Source organism: Rana temporaria, chromosome 11 (assembly GCF_905171775.1).
Source record: "Rana temporaria chromosome 11, aRanTem1.1, whole genome shotgun sequence".
Lineage (NCBI taxonomy): Eukaryota > Metazoa > Chordata > Amphibia > Anura > Ranidae > Rana > Rana temporaria.
Genome location: NC_053499.1, coordinates 142,726,107 through 142,753,323, shown reverse-complemented (window position 1 = coordinate 142,753,323; position 27,217 = coordinate 142,726,107). Strand labels below are relative to the sequence as shown.

At 50.5% G+C, this 27,217-nt stretch overlaps 1 protein-coding gene across 8 annotated transcripts in view; it reads left to right on the top strand.

The window, feature by feature from the left end:
* CNOT1 (CCR4-NOT transcription complex subunit 1) overlaps positions 1 to 27,217 on the top strand; it is a 66,619-nt gene that overhangs the window by 30,934 nt on the left and 8,468 nt on the right. For 4 of the 8 annotated variants that reach the window (XM_040329289.1, XM_040329284.1, XM_040329290.1 and 1 more), the window contains 14 exons: positions 275 to 454; positions 554 to 670; positions 821 to 931; positions 1,011 to 1,088; positions 1,173 to 1,428; positions 1,522 to 1,652; positions 1,755 to 2,051; positions 2,135 to 2,275; positions 2,994 to 3,098; positions 3,286 to 3,405; positions 3,494 to 3,688; positions 26,455 to 26,597; positions 26,794 to 26,902; positions 26,987 to 27,156. In XM_040329289.1, the coding sequence (XP_040185223.1) occupies positions 275 to 454; positions 554 to 670; positions 821 to 931; positions 1,011 to 1,088; positions 1,173 to 1,428; positions 1,522 to 1,652; positions 1,755 to 2,051; positions 2,135 to 2,275; positions 2,994 to 3,098; positions 3,286 to 3,405; positions 3,494 to 3,688; positions 26,455 to 26,597; positions 26,794 to 26,902; positions 26,987 to 27,156 (2,153 nt within the window). Of the gene's footprint in view, positions 1 to 274; positions 455 to 553; positions 671 to 820; positions 932 to 1,010; positions 1,089 to 1,172; positions 1,429 to 1,503; positions 1,653 to 1,754; positions 2,052 to 2,134; positions 2,276 to 2,993; positions 3,099 to 3,285; positions 3,406 to 3,493; positions 3,689 to 26,454; positions 26,598 to 26,793; positions 26,903 to 26,986; positions 27,157 to 27,217 lie in introns of all 8 variants that reach the window. The other 4 variants (XM_040329286.1, XM_040329285.1, XM_040329283.1 and 1 more) reach the window with 1 other exon arrangement.

Sequence of the window (27,217 nt, the reverse complement as noted above, 5' to 3'; positions counted from 1 at the left end):
TCACTTGGCTTTGGGTGCAGCTGTCGGCATGCATGAGTCTCGTTGTGCCTTGTGAATGGTCCCATAGTCTTCTGGGACACATCACCGGTCCCAGAAGACTGGTGGGGGCTGAACTTGTGGGAGCGGGTACCTTTCAAAACCAGAGCTTCCCCTCTTGGGTGGAGCTCTGCTTTAGGGGAAGTTTCCATGTCTTTGTAATTTTCAGCTTAATTGCAGTCGGTGACTACATTCAGATGCTGCTTTTTTAATCGACCTGCATTTTGTGAATCGACAGGTGGAAGAGTTGAAGGAAACTGTAAAAGATGAGTTTATGCCTTGGGTGTCTCAATACCTGGTGATGAAGAGGGTGAGCATCGAGCTGAACTTTCACAGTCTGTACTCCAACTTCATGGACGCTCTGAAGCATGCAGAATTCAACAAGATGGTTTTAGCAGAGACGTACAGGAACATTAAGGTGAGGATCTCCCGAAAGGCTTATTTAGCATCATGCACTTGTTGTCTTGGGTATTAATGGATGGTCTTGGGTATTAATGGATGCCCTCCCCCCTAACAGGTGTTGTTGACGTCTGACAAAGCTGCTGCTAATTTCTCTGACCGGTCTTTGTTGAAGAACCTGGGCCACTGGCTAGGCATGGTCACCCTGGCCAAGAACAAACCCATCCTACACACAGTAAGTGCTCACAGCATCAGGCAATTGGGTGCCCGGTCTGGTGAGGTGGGCACAGAGGTGCCCTGTCTGCTGGGGTTGGCACCAGGGAATGCTTTGTCAAGATTTGTATCTTGCCAGCTGCATTTAGCCTGTATTGTGTTGAATTCCCAGGACCTGGATGTGAAGTCGCTGCTGTTGGAGGCCTATATGAAGGGACAGCAGGAGATGCTCTACGTGGTGCCTTTTGTTGCTAAAGTCTTGGAGTCAAGTATCCGAAGTGTGGTATGTGTTCATCTATACAACATTACCTTAATCACATTGGCCTTTTGCTGGATACTGATGACTTATCTTTTCTGTGCAGGTTTTTCGACCTCCAAATCCATGGACAATGGCTATTATGAATGTTTTGGCAGAGCTTCACCAAGAGCATGATTTGAAGGTCAGTTCTGCATTCAGCATTATTTTTGGTCTGTCTTGTCCTCCTGAGCTCCACTGATTTTTACAATCCTTTTTCATCCTGTAGCTTAATCTGAAGTTTGAGATTGAGGTCTTGTGTAAAAATCTAGCCATTGACCTCAATGACTTGAAGCCCGGGAGTCTCCTTAAAGACAAGGACCGTCTAAAGTCTCTGGATGAGCAGCTTTCTGCCCCAAAGAAAGATGTGAAACAGCCAGAGGAACTGCTGCCTAGCATCCCCAGCGCCAACGAGTATGCCATCCGCACAGCAGGCAAGCTCTGGGCTTCGGTTGAGAAACAGGAGTCTGACGCTGTCTTCACAGGTAAGCTTGGTGTCCAGGGGTTTTCTGACCCTGTTTGTGTCCAGCATTTGAACAGTCAGTGTGAACTGCCTCCAGTTAATTGTTTCCCCTCAGCTACGGTGACAGTCCCACCCCCCAGCACCACGTGTGCTGCAACAGTTCCTCCACAGCCGCAGTACAGCTACCATGATATCCATGTCTATTCGCTTGCTGGTATCGCACCCCACATCACACTCAATCCAACAGTAAGTGACCAATCTTTAGCCTTGTATGATTAACCCTTGCTGGAATTGCCTCTGGTTTTGTAACTCTAATCTTTTCTTTTTTTTTTTTCCCCCCCTCTGTAGATCCCTCTCTTCCAAACCCACCCCCACCTCAAGCAATATGTGCGGCAGGCCATTGAACGGGCTGTGCAGGAGCTTGTACATCCTGTGGTTGACCGTTCCATAAAGATTGCAATGACCACCTGTGAGCAGATCGTGCGGAAGGACTTTGCACTGGATTCAGAGGAGTCTCGAATGCGGGTGGCGGCTCACCACATGATGCGCAATCTGACTGCTGGCATGGCCATGATAACTTGCAGAGAACCTCTGCTCATGAGTATAGCTACCAATCTGAAAACCAGCTTTGCCACCTCAATGCGGGTATGCTGAATGCCATAAATTTGCTTGGTATGACATGCCAGTCCAGCGTTTGGTTGGTTGTTTGATGTTGTTCTTTGTTTCAGGCTGCCTCTCCCCAGCAGCGCGAGATGATGGAACAGGCTGCTGCTCAGGTGGCTCAGGATAACTGTGAGCTGGCTTGCTGCTTCATCCAGAAGACAGCAGTAGAGAAGGCTGGACCAGAAATGGACAAGAGGTTGGCCACGGTATGTACTCTCGCTGCTCCTCTTCAGTAATTTGTCTGCATGTGATGCTTCAGTCCTGGATTATAACACGGTTTCAAGCAGCTTGCTTTGGGGGCACCCGAGTCACAGCTTCCTGTGTCCAGACAGTCTCTCGCGCGCAGCGGGAGCCAATGGCACTGCTGTCTCAGCCAATCGGTAATAAGAATCTTGGGTAAGTGGTAGGGGAGGCTGCTGCCCACAGGAGGCTTTTTATCTTGATGCATTAAAAACTTTTACAACACCTTTTAAAATAAACCTGTGTGACAGAACCCCCCCCCCCCCCCCCCTTATACTTGAGCCCATTTCCAATCCAGCTCTGTGCATGAGAACTGAGGCTCTCCTGACTGTCTCTCCTCACTGGGCCGATTGATAGCTGCAGGAGCCATTGGATCCCGCTGCTGCCAATCAAATCCTGTCACAATGGAGTGGCGGTGGGGTAGACTTGTCTTGTCTGTCAACAGAGGGCGGCTCCAGAGTAAGCCCACATGAGTGCAGCCATAGGAAGCTCCTTCTTCAGGGGGCACTTGCCAAAAAGAAGCCTTTTGTTAATCGGGGACACAGTTTTGGCTCTACCTACAAGGAGTAGGGCACTAGGGACAACAGAAGTATTCTTGGCTGTTTGACCTAGTCTTTTTTGCATGAGGAAAATATGGATGCTTTGTGTGTTCTTTGACTCAGACTGATGTTTTTATGTATGCAGGAATTTGAATTACGAAAGCATGCCAGGCAGGAGGGACGACGATATTGTGATCCCGTTGTACTGACCTACCAGGCGGAGCGGATGCCGGAGCAGATCCGACTAAAGGTAATGTCTGATACGTTCAGGTTTGTCGCATGTCCATGATATATAAGGTCCGGGCTCCTGTGTCCAAGATGTATACAGAGACGGATGTTGCCTGCAGATTGTGTGGCTGAATAGTTTTGCCCTTGTCACAATACAGTAGCATGTCTGTAAATGAACCCACTAACGCCCAGGTTTTATGTTCCCTCAGGTCGGAGGTGTGGACCCCAAACAGCTGGCTGTTTATGAGGAATTTGCACGCAATGTTCCTGGCTTCCTCCCCACCAATGACTTGACTCAGCCCACGGGATTCCTGGCGCAACCCATGAAGGTGCCACCATAATAGATTTAACATTGCTCATTTGTGGGGGAGGTTCCGCATTCTGTGGCTTGTACTAACCATTTGGTGTTTGTTTCAGCAACAAGCCTGGGCCACAGACGACGTAGCACAGATTTATGACAAGTGTATCGCTGAACTGGAGCAACATCTTCATGCCATCCCACCCACACTTGCCATGAACCCGCAGTCTCAGGCCCTGCGAGGTCTGCTGGAAGCTGTGGCACTGGCCCGGAACACCAGAGATGCCATTGCTGCTCTGGGGCTGCTGCAAAAAGTGAGTGGCAGCTTTTGATGGTATCGTGGGTATAGATCTGGGTGCTCTGAGAGCGGACTGTATAGAACACCAGGAGATCTGGGGTTTCCAAAGCAGTTTCTCAACTCCTCCCTTTTTTCCCCCCTCCATTTTAATTTGTTTGCTTTGTTGGTGAATATTTTTACACATATTAACATTTATATTTTCACATTGAAAAAGTTCAAAATAAAAATCTCATTTGTAAATAACTTTGGTGCATCCCTAGGGTATATGGTTTGGTCTTCTGGGAGGAGACTGTAGAGAAATATTTTTAGATCGAAGACTTCTGGGAATGAAGGCTCACCACATGAAAGGACGTGCTACTTTCTTTTGTTGGGAACAATTGCTTTAGGCCATGCAGTAGTCTGTGTAATGAGCATATTACGTTTCTGGAGCAGGGGCTACAATACTTGTAAATCCCCAAATCCTTTTCTAGTTGTGCAGTGCAGGGTTTTTTTTTTTTTTTTTTTATTGGGCTGATTTTTACCACTAGTATCTGGGTCTTCCACAGTGGTCTTCCTGCATTAGTTTGTGTCTCTGCCCCTCCAACAATCTTGCTCCACCCACAATGCCATAGCTCTTGCAGTTGGAGAACAGAAATTCATAGGCTTGGGTTATACTGCTGCCTAGAAAAGGATTTAGATACTGGCAAAGAAACAAAAGCCCCCAGTCTGACCCCCAAACAAACCACCCCTCCTACTGCTGGCATACCAGTGTCCAGGAGGATAGATGCCTGCTCAGCTGAGAAGCCTCGCTGTTCTCTATTATAGTAAAAACCTTAAAAGTTTCAATTTGTATGTAATCAGGCGGGCCCTTGCACTACATGGTTTTGCTAAATCTAAACAAAAATCTGCAGAAAATCGAATGTGAATAAGGCTTTAGGAGTTCCAATGTGGAGTGTGGGGGTTTTCTCTTTCGTTCATGGACGGACACAACATCTTATTCTTGACATTGGGGTATTGGCCTATCAGGCAGAAAAGCATGTTAAGTGTTAAACATGCATCAAAACTGTACAGTATTTTCTGCCTAGCATAGGAGAATGACATGGCTTCCTGTGGGCCTATGTGGCCTGGGGATTTTTTAATTTTTTTTTTTCTACCCCTTTTGATCCTGAGATCTACCATCAACTGCCGCCTGGGTGACAGGCTCGATCCTTTTAGTCCCCCAAGTTCGGCCATCGAGCGCGTGCCGGCCTTTTAGCTACGCGCTGGGCCATCCACGACCTGACCCGTTGCTCCAGGGGTGTCCGGTGAGCTATATGCTCCAGGGCACACATATTACCAAGCTCTATGTCTGTGTCAGTGTGCCGGGCCGACAGCCATGCCTGGGGTGCCGTCAGCTGGTCATCGCAGGACGGGTAAGTAGCAGTCCCCTGGCAGGGTGTTATGGCTGGGCATTCCTGCAGGGTACCCAGGGTCTGCTCTCCGTGGGTGGTGTTTGGTGCCATGGGGGGGGGGCTTCCGCGCTGAGGCCTAGCGTGTTCTTTCTCTTCCGTTCATGGATGGACACAGCAGCAATTGACCTTGGGGTATTATCCATCCTTTTAGGAGATTGACTAGGCAGAAAACAGCACGTTAAGTGTTAAACACTCCACCAGTACAGTACCTCCCAGGGGGCGGATTCCCCGGGTACATCCCTCTCTCTGCCTCATGCTGCCTCCAGTTTTTTTTTTTTTTTTTTTTTTCTGCCTAGCGAAAGGAGATGACATGGCTCTTCTGGAGATTCTTTGCGATTTTTCTCGCTTTTCTTTGCTTTTTTTCCTGCTTTTTTTTTTGGATCCTGGGATCTACAATCAACTGCCGACTGGGTGACAGGCTGAATCCTCAATCCTTGTAGTCCCCCCATGTTTCGCCTTCGAGCGTGTGCCGGCCTTTAGCTACGCGCTGGGCCGTCCACGACATACCCCGTTGCTCCAGGGGTGGCCGGTGAGCTATATGCTCCAGGGCACACATATGACCGGTCTCTATGTCAGTGTGCCGGACCGACAGCCATGCTGTAACTGCGCGGACGTTGGTTCTGTCTGGGATGCCTCCAGCCGGTGGTCGCAGTACGGGTAAGTAGCAGTCCCCTTGGCGTGGTGGTTCGGCTGGTGCATTCCTGGGAGGTCAATCGGGGGTCCGCCCTACTTTCCCTCTCTCCCTTCCCCGCATTCTGGGGGGTCGGCCGTGAGGTGGGACGTGTGCCTGGGGGGCTCCGTCCGGAGGCTGGGGGCTGCGGCTGCTGTCGGGTGCTGGTGATTTTTATTGATGCCGTGTGTGTGTGTGTGTGTGTGTGTGTGTGTGTGTGTGTGTGTGTGTGTGCGCGCGCGCGCACCTGCATGTTTTGCTGTTTATGCTGTGTTTCACTGTGTGTTCTTTTGTACTGTGCACGGCAGCCATTTTGCTGGGGACGGGTGCCTTTATTAATGATCGGTGGCCATTTTCTTGTAGCCCGCTGTTTTTTGCATGTCGGCGGCCATTTTGGAAGGGGTTTTTGCCTCTAGTGGCCAGAATAACGTCGCGAACGGCTCCAGCACACTTCCTGAGGGACGGCACAGCACGGACAGCGCTCTGGGCAGTCACAGCAGCAGTACAGCCTGGTCGGGTGGTGAGCCCTCTGGGGGGTCCCCTGCTGCGGCCGGGAGAGTGGCCTTGTGGGTCTTGCCTTGTAGTGCAAGGGTGGCGTTAGTGGGTCAGTATGGCGTCCGAACCGGAGGCTTCTCCCCCAGACATGCCGGAGTTAACCCTTAGTGCCCCTGTTCCTGCGGCCACCGTGGATGATATGACGGCAGTCCTTGAGGCGTTGCCAGGATCGAAGCTGTGAGTGGGCAGAGGGGGGGGGTAAAAAGCGCCCCCTGCCGTCTTCTGGGGATGTCTCTGACACGGAATCGGGCCCTGCTACTGCGTCCGGCCCTGGTTCCGTAATGTCAGAGGATGCAGGCCTAGTCCACATGAAAAGTGAGGATGACTCTGCATCAGGGTCAGCGCATGATAGGGCGCTTGTTGGAGCTCTTATCACTGCGTGCGGGATACTCAAACTTGAGGATTCGGCGGAGTCATCAGAGATGTCGTTCCCTTTTGAGTTCCCGCAAGCCGGCCCGCACCGCAAAAGTGTTTCCTTGTTCCTTATCTGGAAATAATGTTGTACAAGGAATGGAATTGGCTGCAGAAAGTCTTTTCTGTTCCAAAATGCTTTGCGGTCCGTTATCCGTTTTGAGGAGGACTTCCTAAAAAAGTGGACCTCTCCTCCGTCAGTGGACCCCTCTGTGTCCAAGGCGACCACGTTGCCTGTGGAAGGGGCTCCTACTTTTAAGGATCCCGCAGATAGAGTTGAGGCTGTGGTCTGCTGCATGTTCACAGTGGTGGGGTCGGCGGTGAGACCGGTCTTGGCCGGGGCTCTAGTGTCTGACACTTACCGAATGGGCAAAGTTGTTGCTTCAGGAGTTGGAGGCGCATAATGCCTCTGAGGACTGTGTGGCGCTGGCCGACCAGTTGGTGCAGGGCCTAAAGTTTGTCTGCGAGTCGGCCCTTGATACGCTACCCCTGCTCTCCAGGGCCTCCGCAGTAGAAGCAGGCCACGTTGCGTTCCTTGGACGTGGTTCGAGCCCAACGGGTGTACTTGTCTGCTACGCCTCCGTTTCGGAGGTCAAATTCACTGTTTGTGACTGGTCCTAAGAAGGGTCTGGCGGTCTCGTCGGCCACCATTTCTAGGTGGATCAGACAGGTTGTGCTTTAGGCCTATGCCCTAAAGGGGCGGGCGCCCCCCTTGCCGGTTACGGCGCATTTGACCAGGGAGATTGATGCCTCTTGGGCTTTCCACCATCAAGCGTCTGTGTTACAGGTGTGTAAGGCAGCCACCTGGTCGTCAGTCCACACCTTCTCAATTTTACAAGGTGGATGTGAGTGCATCTTCGGATGCCTCCTTTGGCCGCAAGGTTTTACAGGTGGCTGTTTAAGGTTGAAGTTCCTCCGTTGAGGACCTCTGGTTTGTTTGGGGTGAAGTTTGGTTTGCTTTTTTTTTTTTTTTTTTTTTTTTCCCCCACCCCTCGATTTTTGACACTGCTTGGGGACGTCCCTAAGGTCAATTGCTGCTGTGTCCATCCATGGAAGGAAGAGAAAATAGGATTTTTGTACTCACCGTAAAATCCATTTCTCTGAGTTCATGGACGGACACGGCACCCTCCCCTACTTTGTCTTGCTTGTTTACGAACTGAGGCTGCATGAGACAGAGGGATGTACCCGGGGGATCCGCCCCCTGGGAGGTACTGTACTGGTGGAGTTTTTTTTTTTGCCTAGGCTGTTTTCTGCAGGTCAATTGCTGCTGTGTCCGTCCATGAACTCAGAGAAATGGATTTTACAGTAAGTACAAAAATCCTATTTCTCTTTCGTTCATAGACGGACACAGCATCCTTTGACCTTAGGGTTATGCTTCTTCCTACCAGGAGATTTAGGCAGAATTCTACAGCACTTAAGGTGTTAAAAACTTTCCTTCATGCCGCTCCTCCCAGGGGGCGTGGCTCCCCCAGGCATAACCCCCACTCTGCTTTAGCAGCCTCAGTTTGTTTCTGCCTAACCGTCAGGAGAGTCAGGCTCTCTCTGGAGTCCTGGACTCTGGAGTTTTTTCTTGCAAATTTTTTTGCATTTTGCGAGTTTTTTCCTCGCTTTTTTATTTCATTTTTATTTTTGAATCCTGCGATTCTTCTATCAACAGCCGACTGGGTGACAGGCTGGGTCCTCGACCCTTGTAGTCCCCCCAGGTTCGGCCTTCGAGCGTGTGCCGGCCCTCAGCTCCGCTTTGGGACGTCCACGACAGGCCCCATTGCTCCAGGGGCGGCCGGGGAACTTCGGTTCTAGGGCACACATATGACCGGTCTCTATGGCCTTGTCACAGTGTGTCTGGCTGACAGCCATGCCGTTCGCGGACGTTGGTTCTGTCTGGGATACCTCCAGCCAGGTAGTCGCAGGACAGGTAAGTAGTGGCCCCTTACTCAGGTAAGTGGTCTGGCTGGAATGTTTTCCCTTGGGAGGTCGACTGAGGGTTTTCCCCTGCTTTCCTCTCTCCCTTATTCCTCTCCCTCCTTCCTCCTTTGGGTGACGGCTGTGCAGGGGGTTTTTTCCCTGGGGCTCATATATTTTTTTTTTTTTTTCACTCGGGTATGGCTGGGGCTGTTCTGTGTCACTGCAGGGGACTGTGGTGGACATTCTGGGCATTTTTGTGTGTGCTGTGTGCTGTTTTGGTGTACTGTCATTTTTGGGTACACTGTCTTTTTAAAACTGCGCAACGGCGGCCATTTTGCCGGAGCCGCGCTTGTATTATTCGGCGGCCATTTTCTTGTGGCCGGCGCCATTTTCAGCACTAGTTCGGCCTCTAGTGGCCGTTTCGGCGGGGAAAAAAGACCGCGAATCATCTGAGGGGACAGACGCAGCGCTGCAGCTTCTCCTCAGCACACACTTGCCTTCACAGACCGCGCTGTACCAGGGGGTGGTGAGTCTCAGGGGGCCCCATACTGTGCTCTAGCGGCCGGGAGGTGACCTGTGGGGGACTTTTTTCCTGCCCTTGGCAGTAGGGGTGAAATGGCAACGGCAATATGGAGCCTGAATCAGGCCCCTCATTTCTTACAATGCCGGAATTAACCCTTAAGCGCCCCTCCCCCTGCCACATCTGTTCAATCGGTGTCGGCTGTCCTGGAGTCTTTTCTCACCAGGTTTGAAGCAGCCAGTGCTCGGTTGGGGGGTAAAAAAGCGCCCCCCCCCGGAGGCTGTTTCTGGGGATATCTCTGACGCAGAATCTGATGCTTCTGGTTCTGTCATGTCAGAGGATGCGGGCTTAACCCACATGGACAGCGAGGATGACTCTGCTGCGGAGTCTGCTGACAAGGAATTTGTTGGAGCTCTTATTACTGCGGTGCGTGAGGCTCTTCATTTAGAGGATTTGGCGGAGACACCAGCGGTGTCAGTCCTTTTGGATTCCGCAAACCACCGCGTACCGCTAAGGTATTCCCCTGTGTTCCTTATTTAGACAATATGTTGTATAAGGAATGGGATACACCGCAAAAGGCTTTTACGGTTCCTAAAAGCTTTGCTACCGTTACCCCCTGGAGGAGGACTTTTTTAAAAAAAAAAAAAAAAAAGTGGGTCACTCCTCCGTCGGTGGACCCTCCTGTGTCCAGACTGAGTAAGGCTACTACGTTGCCTGTGGAGGGGGCTCCTGCTTTCAAGGACCCCGCTAATAGGAGAGTGGAGGCCGTGGCCCGCTCCCTGTTCTCGGTGGTGGGTTCGGTGGTAAGGCCGGCTCTGGCCGGAGCCCTGGTAGCTCAGACGCTGACTGAAAGGGCGAAGCTCCTGCTGCAGGACCTGGAGGTCCAGGGGGCTTCCGAGTCCTCTAGGGACCTGGCTGAACAGTTGATTCAGGGTCAGAAGTTTCTCTGCGAGGCGGATATGGATTAGATTCCTTTGCTTTCCAGGGCTTCTGTCTACGCAGTGGTTCTGCGCCGCCTTATATGGCTGAAGTGCTGGTCGGCTGACCAGTACTCAAAAAAGGCCTTGGTAGATTTGCCCTTTAAGGGCGGACGGCTTTTGGGGGCATCCCTGGATGACATCATTAAGGATGCCACTGGAGGTAAGAGCACCTTGCTCCCTCAGTCGGGGAAGGGTAGGGAACCTCGCCGCAAGCAAGGTCCTACTTTTACTACCCCCTAAACGGTTTTTTTTTTTTTTTTTTTCGTGCGCCAGCGCGGCTGGAAAAGGTCCGCAAGGTGCAAAAGCCCTTGCTGCCGGGCGTAAGCGCCCCTGGTTCAAAAAACCGAACAAGCCTGCGGACAAGCCTGCTTCCGCATGAAGGTCTGCCCCCGCCCGGGTCTCGGGTGGGGGGACGGCTTCACGACTTCGTGGATCGGTGGAATTCTCTTCTATCCGACCGTTGGGTTTGCGAGGTGGTCGCCTCGGGGTACAAGATAGAGTTCCTTTCTTGTCCCCCCAAACAGATTTTTTTCCATCCAACCTCCAGCTTCCTCCGGATCGTCGGCTAGCCCTGTCCGGGGCTGTCCAGGATCTTCTGGACAGGGGGGTGGTTGTGCCGGTCCCCTCGCTGGAACGGTTTCGGGGGTTCTACTCCAATCTGTTCGTGGTCCCCAAGAAGGGAGGGGTTCGCCCTATCCTGGACCTAAAGGCCCTCAACTCCTTTGTCAAGGTGCAGCGATTCAGGATGGAGTCGGTCCGTTCTATCATGGCGTCCCTCCACCAGGGGGACTTCATGGCGTCCTTAGACATCATGGACGCATACCTGCATGTTCCCGTTTGCACAAGCCACCAAAGGTATCTGCGCTTTGCGATCGGGGAGGACCACTATCAATTCGTGGCCCTCCCGTTCGGGCTGGCGTCGGCACCACGGGTGTTCACCAAGGTGCTCGCCCCGATCCTGGCCTTGCTACGGCAGCGAGGGATCGCTATCGTGGGATACCTGGACGACCTTCTCCTGAGAGCTTCTTCAGGCTCAGAGTTAGAGGAGGACGTGTCCATCACGTGTCGGACTCTGCAGGAGTTCGGCTGGTTTCTGAATCTCAGAAAATCAGTGTTGGTTCCGTCCCAGAGGCTGGAACCCCTGGGGCTGGTTTTGGATTCGGGGGAGACAAAAGTGTTCCTCCATCGCAAAACCTGCTGACCCTGCAATCTGCAGTGAGACAGTTGTTGACCCAGAAGTGGTCATCTCTTCGCTTCTGCATGCGGGTTCTGGGTCTGATGGTGGCCTCCTTCGAGGCAGTTCTGTATGCCCAATCCACACCAGGGTACTACAGAAGGAGATTCTGTCACGATGGGACAGGGTCCCATCTTCTCTGGATCACCAGATTCGGTTGAGCCATCTGGCCAAGTCTTCCCTGGCATGGTGGCTGACGTCTCCGGTGCTTCGGTCCGGGAAGTCTTTTCTTCCGTGCCGCTGGACAGTGGTCACGACGGATGCCAGCCTCTTCGGCTGGGGGGGCGTCTGGGGCACCCAGTCAGCCCAGGGGCGCTGGACTCGGGAGGAGTCCCGCCTGCCGATCAATATCCTGGAGCTCCGAGCAATCAAGCTGTGCCTTGTCAGGTGGTCGCTGGAGCTACAGGGCCGTCCTGTCAGGATCCAGTCCGACAACGCCACGGCCGTGGCGTACATCAATCATCAGGGCGGCACAAGGAGCTCGGCCGCGGCGACGGAGGTCGCTCACATACTTCGGTGGGCCGAAAGGTCCGTTCCGGCCCTGTCGGCGGTATACATTCCGGGAGTTCTGAATTGGCAAGCCGACTCCCTAAGTCGCATGACTCTGGATCAAGGGGAGTGGTCTCTCCACCCGGAGGTGTTTCAGATCCTGTGCCAAAAATGGGGCACTCCAGACGTGGACCTTCTGGCGTCCCGTCTCAATCGGAAGGTACCACGGTTTGTGGCTAGGTCAAGGGACCCGTGGGCAGACGCGTCAGACGCGTTAGTGGCTCCCTGGGTCAATATCACCTGATTTTACGCCTTCCCTCCTCTAAGGCTCCTACCCCGCCTGCTGCGCAGGGTGGAAGCCGAAGGTATTCCAACGATCCTGATCGCCCCGGATTGGCCGCGTCGCTCTTGGTACGCGGACCTGGTACGTCTGGTGACAGACGCCCCCTGGCGTCTGCCTCTGAGGGAAGATCTCCTGTCTCAGGGCCCGATCTTCCATCCTGCTTTACGGTCACTGGCTTTAACGGCGTGGCTGTTGAAAACCAGGTACTGAAGGACCGGGGCCTGTCGGGCCCGGTAATCTCTACCATGCTGCGTGCACGGAAGTCCACTTCTCGAAAAATTTACCATCGTACATGGAAAGCATACATCTCTATGTGTGAGGAGATGAAGTGGCGCCCCCGTACTTACGTGGTGTCCCGGATCCTGCTGTTCCTACAGCGGGGAGTGGACCAGGCTCTTGCCTTGAGCACGATCAAGAGTCAGATTTCTGCTCAGGCTGTTTATTTTCAGCGTCCCTTGGCAGCGAATTCTTTGGTTCGCACGTTTGTGCAGGGGGTCCGGCATGTGGCCCCCCCGGTGCGCCCTCCGCTACCTTCTTGGGACTTGAACTTGGTCCTCTCGGCGCTTCAGCGTGCCCCCTTTGAGGACATTCGGGAGATCCCCTTGCTGACTTTGTCGCAGAAGGTGGTCTTTCTGGTAGCTATTACCTCTATCAGACGAGTGTCTGAACTGGCGGCCTTGTATTGCAAGGCCCCCTACTTGGTCATCCATCAGGATAAGGCGGTGCTGCGCCCGCAGCCCTCTTTTCTTCCGAAGGTCGTTTCGGCCTTTCACATTAACGAGGACATTGTTGTTCCATCATTATGTCCTCAGCCGAAGAACCCGAAGGAGGCCTCTTTACATTCTCTGGATGTGGTTCGGGCCCTTCGAGTTTACTTGTCGGCGACAGCTCCGTTCCGGAAGTCGGACTCGCTGTTCGTGTCTGTGTCCGGTCCCAGTAAGGGCCTGGCAGTCTCGTCGGCCACCATTTCCAGGTGGATCCGACAGGTTGTGCTTCAGGCCTACGCCCTGAAGGGGCGGGCGCCTCCCTTTCGGGTCATGGCGCATTCGACCAGGGCGATCGGGGCCTCCTGGGCTTCCGACACCAAGCCTCTGTGTTACAGGTGTGTAAGGCAGCGACCTGGTCGTCGTTCCACACTTTTTCAAAGTTTTATAAGGTGGATGTGAGTGCATCTTCTGATGCCTCCTTCGGCCGCAGGGTGTTACAGGCGGCAGTTTAAGGTTGGAGTTCCTCCGTTGAGTAACTCCGGTTTTGTTTGGGGTGTAACCTGTTTTTGCTGTGTTATTTTCCCACCCCTCGAATTTTTTTGACACTGCTTGGGGACGTCCCTAAGGTCAAAGGATGCTGTGTCCGTCTATGAACGAAAGAGAAAAAAGGATTTTTGTACTCACCGTAAAATCCATTTCTCTGAGTTCATAGACGGACACAGCACCCACCCCTCCTTGGTTTGTACTGCTTGTTACGAACTGAGGCTGCTAAAGCAGAGTGGGGGTTATGCCTGGGGGAGCCACGCCCCCTGGGAGGAGCGGCATGAAGGAAAGTTTTTAACACCTTAAGTGCTGTAGAATTCTGCCTAAATCTCCTGGTAGGAAGAAGCATAACCCTAAGGTCAAAGGATGCTGTGTCCGTCTATGAACTCAGAGAAATGGATTTTACGGTGAGTACAAAAATCCTTTTTTTTTCCTCTGAAGCACTCGGCGGCCATTTTGGCGGGGTCCGGCACCATTTTCTTGTATTACCACGTGCTTTATAATGGGGCGGCTGGCGGTAATTTTCTTGTAGTCATGGCTCGGGTTTTGCCTCTAGCGGTGAAAAGTCCCTACTGAATGGCGCAGAACACCTCTGGTACAAGAATACACCGCAGCCATGCCTGTTAAGAGGCATATGGGGAGAGCAGACAGTGGCGCTGGCTGCACCTGGATTAGAGCGGTGAGTCCCCTGGTGTCCCTCACTCTGAGCAGCTAGGGGGGGTGGATTATGTTTTTGATGTTTTGCCTGGTCCCTATGGGTGTCGGGCAAGTAAGGGTTGCATGGCATCAGAAGCTGGCATTTTTCTTTCCCTGTGGTGGCAACGGTGCCCTGTACCTGGGGTGCATATGGACGCCTTGTCGGTGGTCCTGGAGTCCCTTTATTACCAGGGTTGAAGTGGTGTGTGGATGCAAGGGGGTAAACGCCCCATACCCCCACCATCTTCGGGGTAAAGTTCTGATTCAGACTTGGGCCTGGATGTGGCAGATGTCCCCTGCTCTGACCTGTCGGAGAATGCAACCCAGGACCTTCGGACTGTGCGGAACTGCGTTCTTGCTTGCTTCCGGGCCAGCCCTTGAAGGTGCTTGTTGGAGCACATCACCATGTGCAGGCTCCCCAATAAAATGGAGGTTACGGCGAGTGCATCTATTATGTCGGTCCCTTCTGGGTCCTACAAGCTGGCCCAGACCGCTGGGAGGTTTTCCCTATAAGCTTATGGGATAAATGTACATGCTAAAAAAGGAACGGCCGCAGCGTTTAAAAAAAAAAAAAGATGAAATCGCATGGCTGTCCTGATAAGGGACATCTCCCCCGATGGGACCCCCTGGTATCCAGGGCCCGGCCCTTGTTCAGGGTATGGGGGCCACTGTTGGCCACAACCCTGGGGTCACTGATACGTCCTTAATGGACAAGATTTGCTGCACCGTGGTTTGGATAGCAAATGGCTTCTGCGGTCTGCATGATAGCGGACCAGGTGGTGCATGGCATTACATATGTTTGCAATGCGGCCTTGGATACAGCTTCCTGGCTGTCAAGTACCATCTGTATCTGCGGTGTGGCTATGTCGCATGATTTGAATGAAAAGGAAAAATGTTATTGCGCTGATCTAACTCTCCAAAGAACTCTCTGGGAATGCTTTTATATACTGTGAACTATTTTAGTGCACAAACAACCATATATGAAAAATATATTGTATCAGGTACAGTTATATGCCCGATATACTATGTGAGTAAACTTGTGTGGATCAATCAATTATTATACCAAAATTAGTAAATAAAATAAAAAAAAATATATACATATAAATGTGATATTCAATACATATATGTAGCATAAAATAGTGCTGTGAGCTCAATACTTAAGGTGCGCCCCAAAGTTTGATATCAGCTTAAGCTTCAATGCACCATAATATTCCTGCGTGGAAGAAAATGGCCCTTTATGAGGCTCAAGGCTGGCCTCAGTGGAAAAAAAAACAAATCAAAATACAAACAAAAAAACAAAGCCAAAGTGAAAAATTAAAAACAAAGTGAAAAAAAGTCCCGAAATATAAAATGCACCGGCTGCGATTGGGTCCTCCAACCCTGGAACAACAGTCAATATTTCTATTGCCCTATGTGTTCCAATAGGATATGTGGGCTCAAATGTTGGTAATATTGGTTGCATATATAAAGGTGCAACTATCTCTTCCACCCGACAATGATGTGCCACCATCACCAATGGTTGAACTCGACACTCACCAGACCCCGGATAATAAAGCCCCACAATGGTGTTCCAATGAAGTCGCTCGGCTGCTGCATGCTGTCACTCACGTCCTGCGGGGCAAAGCTGTGCTGGCCCTATCGCCCGCATACAGTCTGGGCGTAGAACTCTAGCAGTGGGCAGTTGCTGGGCCATGGACTATGGTCTCTACACCTGGAGGTGTTTCGGCTCCTCTACCGGAGATGGGGATTGTATGAGCGGCATTGCACTTGCCTTTATGGTGCAATATTCGGGTCCTAGGACACATGAGAACAATCCTGCCAAATGAAGGGCCTGACACTGATAGCCTGGAATTTGGCTCTGAATATTTCATCCCTAGAGTTCTCTGTTGGGTGTTGGGCCCCCCCCCCCCCCTTACTTCTATTCCGGTCGGACTTGACTATGGTTGTGCAGGGTTTTATAGGCAAGATTGCTTTACAGACTTTAACCACAGATGTTATAAGTATACAAGTGTACGTCCACACCTTTTACCCCCTTAGAATACTTATCACATCTGCCCATGTCCTTCTGAGTCTTCAGTCACAGACTTAAAGTGGAGGTTCACCCACAATACACACATTAGCATGTGGAACGCCAACCATCGTAATCTCGCGCCATTTCAATCCGGTCACGTGACGAGGGCGGATCTAATGCCGCCATTTTAAATGAGGGCATCTGAGCCGTCGCTGTTTGCATCGACTGACGACGCCTGTTGTGATAACCTGGAAGTTTTGACGGTGCTGCTCACCGTCAACAGCTCACGCGCGAGATTCATCGGTGAATGCTCGGAGACTAGCAGTCACCGCTACCTGTGCTTGTGGACTTCACAATGCCCACAAGCAAAATGGAAAAGACCAGGATTGTTTTTTTATAAGTTTATATTTACAATGAAAAAAGACGGGATGGTTCTTATCGGCTATCAAGTTGGTATCTGTAAACCCATTAAATGCACCTAAAATAAAAAACGAGGTACCGCGGAACCTCCGCTTTAAGTCCTTAACCACCTTAATACGAGCCTATTCTGGCACTTCTCTCCATGTAAAAAATCATATTTTCTCTTCCGTTCATGGATGGACACAGCAGCATCTTGACTTTAGGGTATTATCCTCCTAGGAGATTAGGCAGAAAAACAGCACGTTAAGTGTTAAACACTCCACACTGTACCTCCCAGGGGGCGGTTCCCCTGGGTACACCCCCCATCCCCCCACTCTCTGCATCTGCAGCCCCAGTTATTTTCTGCCTAGCACAGGAGAATGACACGGCTCCTCTGGGCCCATGTGGCCTGGGGAATTTTTTTGCAATTTTCTTGCTCTTCCTTTTGTTTTTTGTTTCTTTCTGCATGTTTGGATCCTGAGATCTACAATCAACAGCCGATTGGGTCACAGGCTGGATCCTCGAGACTTGTAGCAATCCTGGGGAGGTCGATTTTTAGGGTCTGCCCTGCTTTCCTCTCCCTCCTTTCCTGCGTTCTGCATCGGCCGTGAGGTGGGGGGTCCGCCTGGGGGGTGGGCAGGCCTTCATCCTGAGGCTGTGTCTGCTCTCCGGGGGGTGCTGTCTTTTGCTGTGTGTGGCCAGCATGGGGGTCCCAGGTGTTTGCTGCCTTTGTGCTGTTTTTTGTATCACTCGCGGCCGCCATTTTTGGCGGCGCCGAGCGCTTTTTTTTTTAAGTTCAGCGGACGTTTTCTTGTAGCCTGCATGGTCTGGTGTTGGCGGCAATTTTGGATAGGTGTTTTGCCTCTAGTGGCTGTAATAACGGCGCCAGCACACTTCCTGAGGGACAGAATGGCACGGGGCAGCGCTCTTGTAGGCAGACAGCGGCGGTACAGGCCTGGTCAGGTGGCGAGTCCTCTGGGGGGATCTCCCTGTTCTCTGCTGCGGCCGGGAGGGTGGCCTGTGGATCTTGCCTTGCATTCCAAGGGTGGGTCAGCCTGGCGTCCGAACCAGATGCTTCTATCCCAGACATGCCAGAGTTAACCCTTAGCGCCCCTGTACCTGCGGCCTCTGTGGATGCTATGACGGCAAGTCCTAGAGGCATTTGTTTGCCAGGATAGAAGCGGCACGTGGCCAGAGGGGAGGTAAAAAGCGCCTTCCTCTGGGGATGCCTCTGACACGAAATCGGGCCCAGCTACTGCTCCCGGCCCTGGTTCTGAGGTGTCGGGATGCAGACCCAGTCCACGCGGACAGTGAGGATGACTCTGCATCAGGGTCCCGCGCGCGATAGGGCGCTGGTAGGAGCTCTTATCACTGCGTTGCGTGATAAAAAAATGGCGGATTCGACAGACATCAGATGTGGGTCCCTTTTTGGGTTAAGTAAGCCGGCCCGCACTGCAAAAGTGTTTCCTTGTGTTCCTTATCTGGAAAAAAAAAATTGTACAAGGAATGGGATCAGCCGCAAAGGGGTGTGTGATATATATATATATATATATATATATATATATATATATATATATATATATATATATATATATATATATATATATATATATATATATATATATATATATATATATATATATATATATATATAATTTTATTATTATTTTTTTTGTTCCAAGATGTTTTGCGGTCCGTTACCCTTTTGAGGAGGATTTCCTGAGAAAATGGACCTCTCAGTCAATGGACCCCCGTGTCCAGACTGAACAATGGCGACCACTTTGCCTGTGGAAGGGGCTCCCGCTTTCACGGACCCCGCAGATAGGAGGCCTGCTTACATGTTCACGGTGGTGAGACCGGTCTTGACCGGGGCTCTAGTGTTTAAGACACTTACTGAATGGGCAAAGTTGTTGCTTCAGGAGTTGGAGGAGCATCAAGCCCCTCGACTGTGGTGCCGGCCGACCAGTTGGTGCAGGGCCTAAAATTTGTTTGAGTCGGCCCTGGATACGCTTCCCTTGCGCTCCAGGGCCTTGGCCTACGCGGTGGTGTTGCGTCGCCTTTTCTGGCTAAAGTGTTGGTCTGCGGACCAGTCTTCAAAGAAAGCCTTGGTGGACTTGCACTTTTAGGGTGACAGGCTTTTTGGGGCTTCTCTAGATGACATTATAAAAGATGCCACAGGAGGTAAAATCACTCTACTCCCACAACCTGGTAAGGAGCCTCGCTGTAGGCAGGGGCCCTCCTTTACCGGCCCAATCTGGGTTTTTTTCGTCCGCCCGGTGCGGCAGGTAAACGTTCCCAGGTCGCTAAGGCGCCTGCTGAAGGGCAGAAGCGTCCCTGGTTCCACAAGCCTGCGGAAAAATCTGCTTCCGCATGAAGGTCTGCCCCCACCCGTTCCAGGGGTGCTGGAATCAGGAAGCATCCCGCCTGCCGATCAATGTCCTGGAACTCCGGGCGATCAGGCTGTGCCTCTCCAAGTGGTGTCTGAGACTACAGGGCCGCCCGGTCAGGATTCAACGCCACGGCTGTGGCATATGTCAATCATCAGGGGAGCATCGGCGGAAGTCGCTCACATTCTCCGGTGGGCCGAACAGAATGTTCCGGCTCTTTCGGCCGTGTACATTCTGTGCGTACAGAACTGGCAGGCGGACTACCTAAGTTGCCAAACGCTAGACCAAGGAGAATGGTCGCTACACCCGTATGCGTTTCAGAGTCTGTGTCTGACATGGGGCACTCCAGACATAGATCTCCTGGCATCATGACTCAATCGGAAGGTGTCGCGGTTCGTGACCAGGTCAAAAGACCCATGGGCAGACGCGTTGGTGGCGCCACTATCGCCTAATCTAGGCCTTCCCTCCTCTGAAGCTTCTTCCTCGTCTGCTAGGCAGAGTGGAAGCCGAGGGGATACCAACAATCCTAATTGCACCGGATTGGCCTCGCTGTCCCTGGTACGCAGATCTGGTGCGTCTGGTGGCAGATGTTCCATGGCGCCTGCCACTGCGAGAGGACCTTCTGTCGCAGGGTCCTATCTTTCATCCTGCTTTACAGTCGTTGGCTTTTAACGGCGTGGCTATTGAAAGCCAGGTGCTGAGGGACCGAGGTCTGTCGGATTCGGTGATCTCTACCATGCTGCAGACTCGGAAGTCTACTTCCTGGAAGTTCTACCATCGTACGTGGAAGGCTTACATCTGTGTGAAGAGATTAATTGGCACCCCCGTGCATATGTGATGTCCCAGATTCTGCTGTTCTTACAGCGTTGAGTGGATCAGGCACTCGCCTTAAATACGATTTAGGGTCAGATTTTGGCCTTGGCTGTTTTCTTTCAGCGACCCTTGGCGGCGCACTCTCTGGTGCGTACGCTTGTGCAGGGGGTTCGGCATGTGGCCCCTCCGGTACGTCCTCCACTGCCTCCGTGGGACTTGAATTTAGTCCCCTGTGCTTCAAAAGCCTCCGTTAAAGGGCATTAGGGAGATCCCTTTATTGACTCTTTCCCAGAAGGTGGTTTATCTGGTGGCAATTACATCGGTCAGACGGGTGTCTGAATTGGCAGCCTTGTCTTGCAAGGCTCCTTACTTGGTCATCCACAGGGATAAGGTGGTGCTGCGTCCGCAGCAGTCGTTCCTTCCTAAGGTTGTTTCGGCCTTTCACATTAATAAGGACATTGTTCTCCCATCCTTGTCCTCGGCCGGCGAACCCAAAAGAGGCTGCGTTGCATTCCTTGGACGTGGTTCGAGCCCTACGGGTGTACCTGTCTGCTGCGGCTCCAGTTTCGGAGGTCGGATTCCCTGTTTCGTCTCTGTGACTGGTCCTAAGAAGGGTCTGGCGGTCTCATCGGCCACCATTTCTAGGTGGATTAGGCAGGTCGTGCTTCAGGCCTATGCCCTAAGGGGGCGGGCGCCCCCCTTCCTGGTTACGGCGCATTTGATCAGGGCAATTGGTGCCTCTTGGGCTTTCCGCCATGAGGCGTCTGTTTTACAGGTGTGTAAGGCAGCGACTTGGTCATCAGTCCCCACCTTCTCAAAGTTTTACAAGGTGGATGTGAGTGCATCTTCAGATGCCTCCTTCGGCCGCAAGGTTTTGCAGGCGCGGCTGTTTAACCACTTGCCCACCGGCCCATAGTCAAAAGACGTCCTGTTTTTAAAGATGGATATCTCGGTAACGGCAGCAGCTGCTGCCACAACCGAGGTATCCATCTTTAGTGCCAACGGTCCTGTAAACGATAACGGCGGTCTCCGCGAGATCGCCGTTATCGGTGGCGGGAGAGGGGCTCCCGCCCCTCTCCTGCGCCGCTTACCGGAGCCGTCGGTAGCGGCAGAGGCGATCGGATACGTTCGACATCTGTGTGGGGATGCGACTGAGGGAAAAATCGCCCCCACCCGTCCCCATAGCTCTGCTGGGCGTAAGTGACGTCAAAACGTCAGTCCCGCCCAGCGTCTTAAAGCAACATTTTTTTCTGTCATTTTGAAAAAAATGACAGTTTAATTTTTTTTTTTTTTTTTCTTTTTTTGCATTTAAGCCTAAATATGAGATCTGAGGTCTTTTTGACCCCAGATCTCATATTTAAGAGGACCTGTCGTGCTTTTTGTCTATTACAAGGGATTTTTTTTTTTTTTTTTTTATTTTTTTTTTTATTTTAGTGTATAAAAATAAATAAGACAAACTTTTTTTTTTTTTAACGCCCCGTCCCGACGAGCTCGCGCACAGAAGCGAACGGTGTTCAAACCACACAAGTGAGGTATCGCCGCGATCGTTAGAGCAATAATTCTAGCCCTAGACCTACTCTGTAGCTCAAAAAATGCAACCTGTAGAATTTTTTAAACGTCGCCTATTGAGATTTTTAAGGGTAAAAGTTTGACGCCATGCCACGAGCGGGCGCAATTTTTAAGCGTGTCATGTTGGGTATCATTTTACTCGGCGTAACATTATCTTTCACAATATATTAAAAATTGGGCAAAAATTTTTTAATTCAAAAAAAGTGATTTTTTTTTTTTCCCCCCAAAAAAAGTGCGCTTGTAAGACCGCTGCGCAAATACGGTGTGACAAAAAGTATTGCAATGACTGCCATTTATTTCCCTAGGATGTCTGGGGGTTCTGATTAATTTTCTAGAAAAAAAATAGATTTTTACATGAAGGAGAGAAGTGCCAGAATAGGCCCGGTGGGCAAGTGGTTAAGGTTGAAGTTCCTCCATTGAGGAGCTCTGGTTTGTTTGGGGTTAAGTTGGTTTGCGGTGTTTTTTCACCCCTCGATTTGTTGACCCTGCTTGGGGATGTCCCTAGGGTCAAGATGCTGCTGTGTCCGTCCATGAACGGAAGAGTAATTAGGATTTTTGTAATCCATTTGAGTTCATGGATGGACACAGCACCCACCCCTCTGTTTGTACTGCTTGTTGACAACTGAGGCTGCAGATGCAAAGAGTGGGGTATGTACACGGGGGAACCGCCCCCTGGGAGGCACAGTACTGTGTGGAGTGTTTAACACTTAACATGCTGTTTTTCCTGCCTAGACAATCTCCTACGAGGAGAATACCCTAAGGTCAAGATGCTGCTGTGTCCGCCCACGAACTCGGAGAAATAGATTTTAGAAAATTACTCGGAAACCCCCCAAACATTTTATATTAATGAAAGAATTTGGCTCATGTATGGAGGCATGAGGTTGCCAACATCTCTGTATCAATTGAAAAAGATGAATACCTCTAAGTGAGGTGAGATTTTTCGGGCAACCAAAAAAATATTTTGTGACAACTAGGTCATAAAAATATATAAATTTTAATACATTAATTTACAGCATAAACATTTCATAGTGACAACATTATTTAAAAAAATGAAAGATTCCAGGATAGAGAAATGCTGCACTACCCTTAGCCTAGTCCTGGGGTGTGTGGTGATCCTCTAGCAGCAACAATTTTCTCTATCCTGGAATCTTTCATTTTTTTAAATGTTGTCACTATGAAATGTTTATGCTGTAAATTAATGTATTAAAATTTATATATTTTTATGACCTAGTTGTCACAATATTTTTTTGGTTGCCCGAAAAATCTCACCTCACTTAGAGGTATTCATCTTTTTCAACATTTTATATTAATGCATCCTATACATTAAGGGGGAAAAAACACCTGTCAATCACCGGCCGCCAGCCCCCCGTTTTTACTAACCTGAGCCACTTCACTTGCTCGATGCCTCTCCATCATCCTCTTCTCCACGGAGTTCTGCCATTGATTGGATAGATTGATAGCAGCGCAGCCATTGGCTGCTGTCACTCAAATACAATGACACGGTGGCTATTCTCCAAGGGGCGTTATATAATGTGGGGAGGAGCCGGCAGAGCCACAACGGGACCCCAGAAGAGGACTATCGGGGCCACTCTGTGCAAAACGAGGTAAGTATGACGTGTTTTTTAATTTGTATTTTTTGGTGGCAATGGCACGTGCAGCGCCGCACCAATTTTTCAAAAAGTCGTTTCTGTACTACTAGAGATTTTGAACAGTATAATTAAACCCAAAAGCATTATTTATGTTACCAATTCTTAGATGGTGAGCTCTGTATTTACTCTTTTTAGGCTTTTTCTTCTATTTTCATCTGGTAATCTAGTCAACAAAGAGAACAGAAGAGGGCGCTATCATCTCTAAGACTCCTTTCACACTGGGGCACGTTGCAGGTGCCATTTTTAGCGTTGTAGCACCTGCAAAGCGCCCTCTTCATAGGTGCTTTGCGGTGGTTTTAGGGTAAAAGCGCCCAGCTAGCGGCTAAATTGACGGTAAAGCGGCGCTTTACTGCCGACACACCCACCGCCTTAGTGTATAGGATTTATTACAATCTACTGTCATGGATTAAAATGCACTCGCTGCATATCCTCAGTCAAACATTTTGTGGCGCCAAGGGGTAGTGCAGCATTCGTCGGCAATGTGGCTGGAGGGTGCAGATCTGCACCAGGGGACGGTAGTATATGATGCTGTCATATAGTGTGGAATGTTAGCAGGTTCAGATGTAGCTCCGGAGGCTTCCAGATTATCTCAGCCAGCCATATACCAGCATTTTTCTGGCACAGCTCTGCACCCTCTAGCCGCATTCCTGCCGAACTCTGCAATACCACATGGCTCCATGGAATGCTGGGGTCTGATATGCAGTTTGCACTCATAAGGAGAATATTTTAACCCTTTTTACTCTTGTTTTTAATCCTCTACACCTGGATGTTGGCGCTCTCTTCAGGTTCTCTTTACATTTGTGAAATGGGTTATTCAAGACCAGTGGTCTCAACTGGACCATGGGCTGCATCTCGCCATTTACTTGCCTTTTTTATCTGGCTTTTGGGGCACTCTTCCTCCCACTGATGCCAACGATGAAACGCTGCCGCTGGCCACCAAGGATGGTGCACTGTTTGCTCACATGGACACACTGGGATGTTTTCTACTCCCACTGGCCACAGTTCAGCCCCTCTAAAGTCTCAAACATGGTCCTTTGTTTAGAAAGTTTTCAAGACCCCTGCTTAAGACCATTTTAGAGGAGCTGCAAATGGCTATTTTTCCAAGTGACATTATGGATTTATCAACATGGCACCATAGTTTCATATTTTTAATTCAGCCAGCAATGTTGTTGCTTTTAACAGTGCAAACTCTTTAGCAGAATGTATCTTTACATGGAGGAGACAACCACTTTACACTGGCAGGGGTGACTTTAAAATGATTAGCTTTTTATTTATTCGTGCAAAACCTTTATCTCAAAAGGAAAAAACTGTTTACTGTAAATGCTTATAAAGTGAGCTATAGATTGGCTTCAAGTCTGCTGTGCCTCCTATACTCATTCCTCCAGAGTTATCTCACTAATACAGGAGGTGTATTACTGGCCAGATAACCATGCACACACCACATCTAATGACTGGTCGGCTGCAATACAACACCTTTTTGGTTTTGGGTTTAATACCGCTTTTAAAACGCTCATCTGTGGTGGTGGCTTGAGGATTAATCTGCAGCTTTCACCAATGCTGTTCACAGTTGGCCTCTTCTAGGGGTTCATAAGGCTGCCAACACATTTCTGCTGCACCCGCTGTGTACAGTGGTTCTTCATGGAGAACCCTTTCAAGCTGTTCAGTCCTCCCAAACAGGTGGCAGCCCTGCACCCAGTTAAAGACTTTTGTTAAGTCCCTGCTGTGGATCTAGCAGTCTTGACAAAAGCTTTGGCGATACTGTGGCAGATGCACCTGTGTTTTAAGGACCCCGTTGACAAGCAATTGGGGGTGCTTTCTAAAGCCTAATACACACGATCGGACTTCCATCTGACTTTTCTGTGGATTTTGGTATGCATGGGAATTGGCCGTGAACTTGTTCTGCATACACACGGCACAACCTTTTCAGCCAACTTTCACCAAATCGCGTGTTTTTTTTTTTTTTTTGTCAGCTCTTTACCGCCACCCTGTGGTCAACTTCTGCTATTGTTTGATCTTTAGCATTGGTTCTGAGCATGCGTGTTTGGACTTTAGTCCGATGCACTTGTGTACACACGATCGGATTGGCCTCCATCGGACATTTGTTGCCAAAAAGTTTGAGCTTGCTAAAGGGTGTCTATGGCAGCTCAAGAGACACTGTACCTTGAGGTCTACTCAGGGGAGAAAAAAAAAGATAGACATGGGGCAATGTTTAAAGGCCCATACACACAATCTGACTTTGACAACAACGGTCCGACGGACCTGTTTGATCAGACAATCCGACCACCGTGTGTATGCTCCAGCGAACAATTGTTTTCACCCCCCCCCCCCCCCCCCAATCAGACAAATGTTCAGTGTGGATGCTCTCAAACTTTTCGGCAACAAATGTCCCTAAGTAGACCTCAAGGTACAGTGTCTCTCTTGAGCTGCCATAGACACCCTTTAGAAAGCTTGTCACCAGGGGCAGGAGTACTCATCTGCCCCTACAGCAGCATAGGACTCACCCCGGAGGGTACATTCCTCCCTGGAGGCCAAAAGGAGTTTGACCCCCCCAGTTCTTAAAGCAGAGCTCCACCCTAAAGTGGAACTCACGCTGATCGGAACCCCCCCCCCCCCCCCCTCCGGTGTCATATTTGACACCTTTCAGGGGGAGGGGGGTGCAGATACCTGTCTAAAGACAGGTATTTGCACCCACTTCCGGCCACACAGATTCGGGTTTTCTGCAGGCAGAACGTCACCTCCCGCCGCCCCCTGTTGTGCTCTGGGAACACTCGGCTGTCAGAGCACAGCGGGAGCCAATCAGCGGCGCAGCGCAACTCGCGCATGCGCCGTAGGGAACCGGGTAGTGAAGCCGGAGCGCTTCACTTCCTGGTTCCCTCACGGTGGATGGCGGGGGGAGCAGCAGAGTGACAAGCGATCGCTCATCCCCTGCTGCTGACGGTGCTGGACTCCAGGACAGGTAAGCGTCCTAATATTAAAAGTCAGCAGCTGCAGTATTGGTAGCTGCTGGCTTTTAAAAAAAAATTTTTTAGTGGCACATCCGCTTTAACATCCCAAGCCTAGTGTCCTGTCCTTTTTATCATGCATTTGGTACTGCGTTTACCCAAAATTGCGTTATTCTGGGAGTAGGAGGGGTTATACAGGGCTGACTTTTTTTGCCAATGTCCAAATCCTCCACTGTAGTTGACAGTAAAACCCAAAGTAAATTTTGTGTGTGTCTCTCTCAATGCACTCCCAATTTATTATTTTATTTTATGGTGGGTACAAAAATGTTGTTCTCACTGTTGGGGGGGGGGGGGGGTCCCAAGAAATTAAATTATATTATTAAACTTGCCAACACCTTTACTTTTTTTTTTTTTAAAAACCTGATGGGACAAAAAATTGCCATAAACTTTCTGCAGGGAGGTACATCCTCCAGCAGTGGTCCAATATGGGAACATCCATCACTGATTCTTCTGTCTCCTCTCTTCTCAGGCTGTGGAAGGACTTTTGGATGCCACTAGCGGTGCTGACGCGGACCTTCTGCTCAGATATCGGGAATGTCATTTGCTCGTCCTGAAAGCTCTGCAGGACAGCCGGGCCTATGGTTCTCCTTGGTGCAACAAGCAGATCACCAGGTAGGTACTAAGACTAGGGAGGAGGGAAGGCCAGTGTTTCTTGGTGGGTGTGTACTGTGTTGGGGGGGGGGGGGTTAAGGAATCTGTGTTCTGGGGGCAGGGGGGGGGGGGGGTTAAGGAATCTGTGTTCTGGGTAAATGCAGCATGATGTGGTGGAGATGTATGTACACCACCTTTTTACCGTCTTGTCTGGCAGATGTCTGATTGAGTGTCGGGATGAGTACAAGTACAATGTGGAGGCTGTAGAGCTTCTGATTAGAAACCATCTTGTCAACATGCAGCAGTATGATGTCCACCTGGCACAGGTAAACTTCTAGCATTCCTTGTCCTACTGTTCCTGTCTCATAATTTGTTAGCCAATCCACTCTTAACCTGCATCCTTTCTACAGTCAATGGAAAACGGGCTGAACTATATGGCCGTGGCCTTCGCTATGCAGCTTGTGAAGATCTTGCTTGTGGATGAGCGAAGCGTGAGTCATGTGACGGAGGCAGAGTTTTTCCACACCATAGAAACTCTTATGCGTATCAATGCGCACTCAAGGGGCAATGCCCCTGAAGGGTGAGTTACAAGTTTGGTCGGACCACTGGCAAGATTTGCTGAGGACTGGAGAGGACCGTAC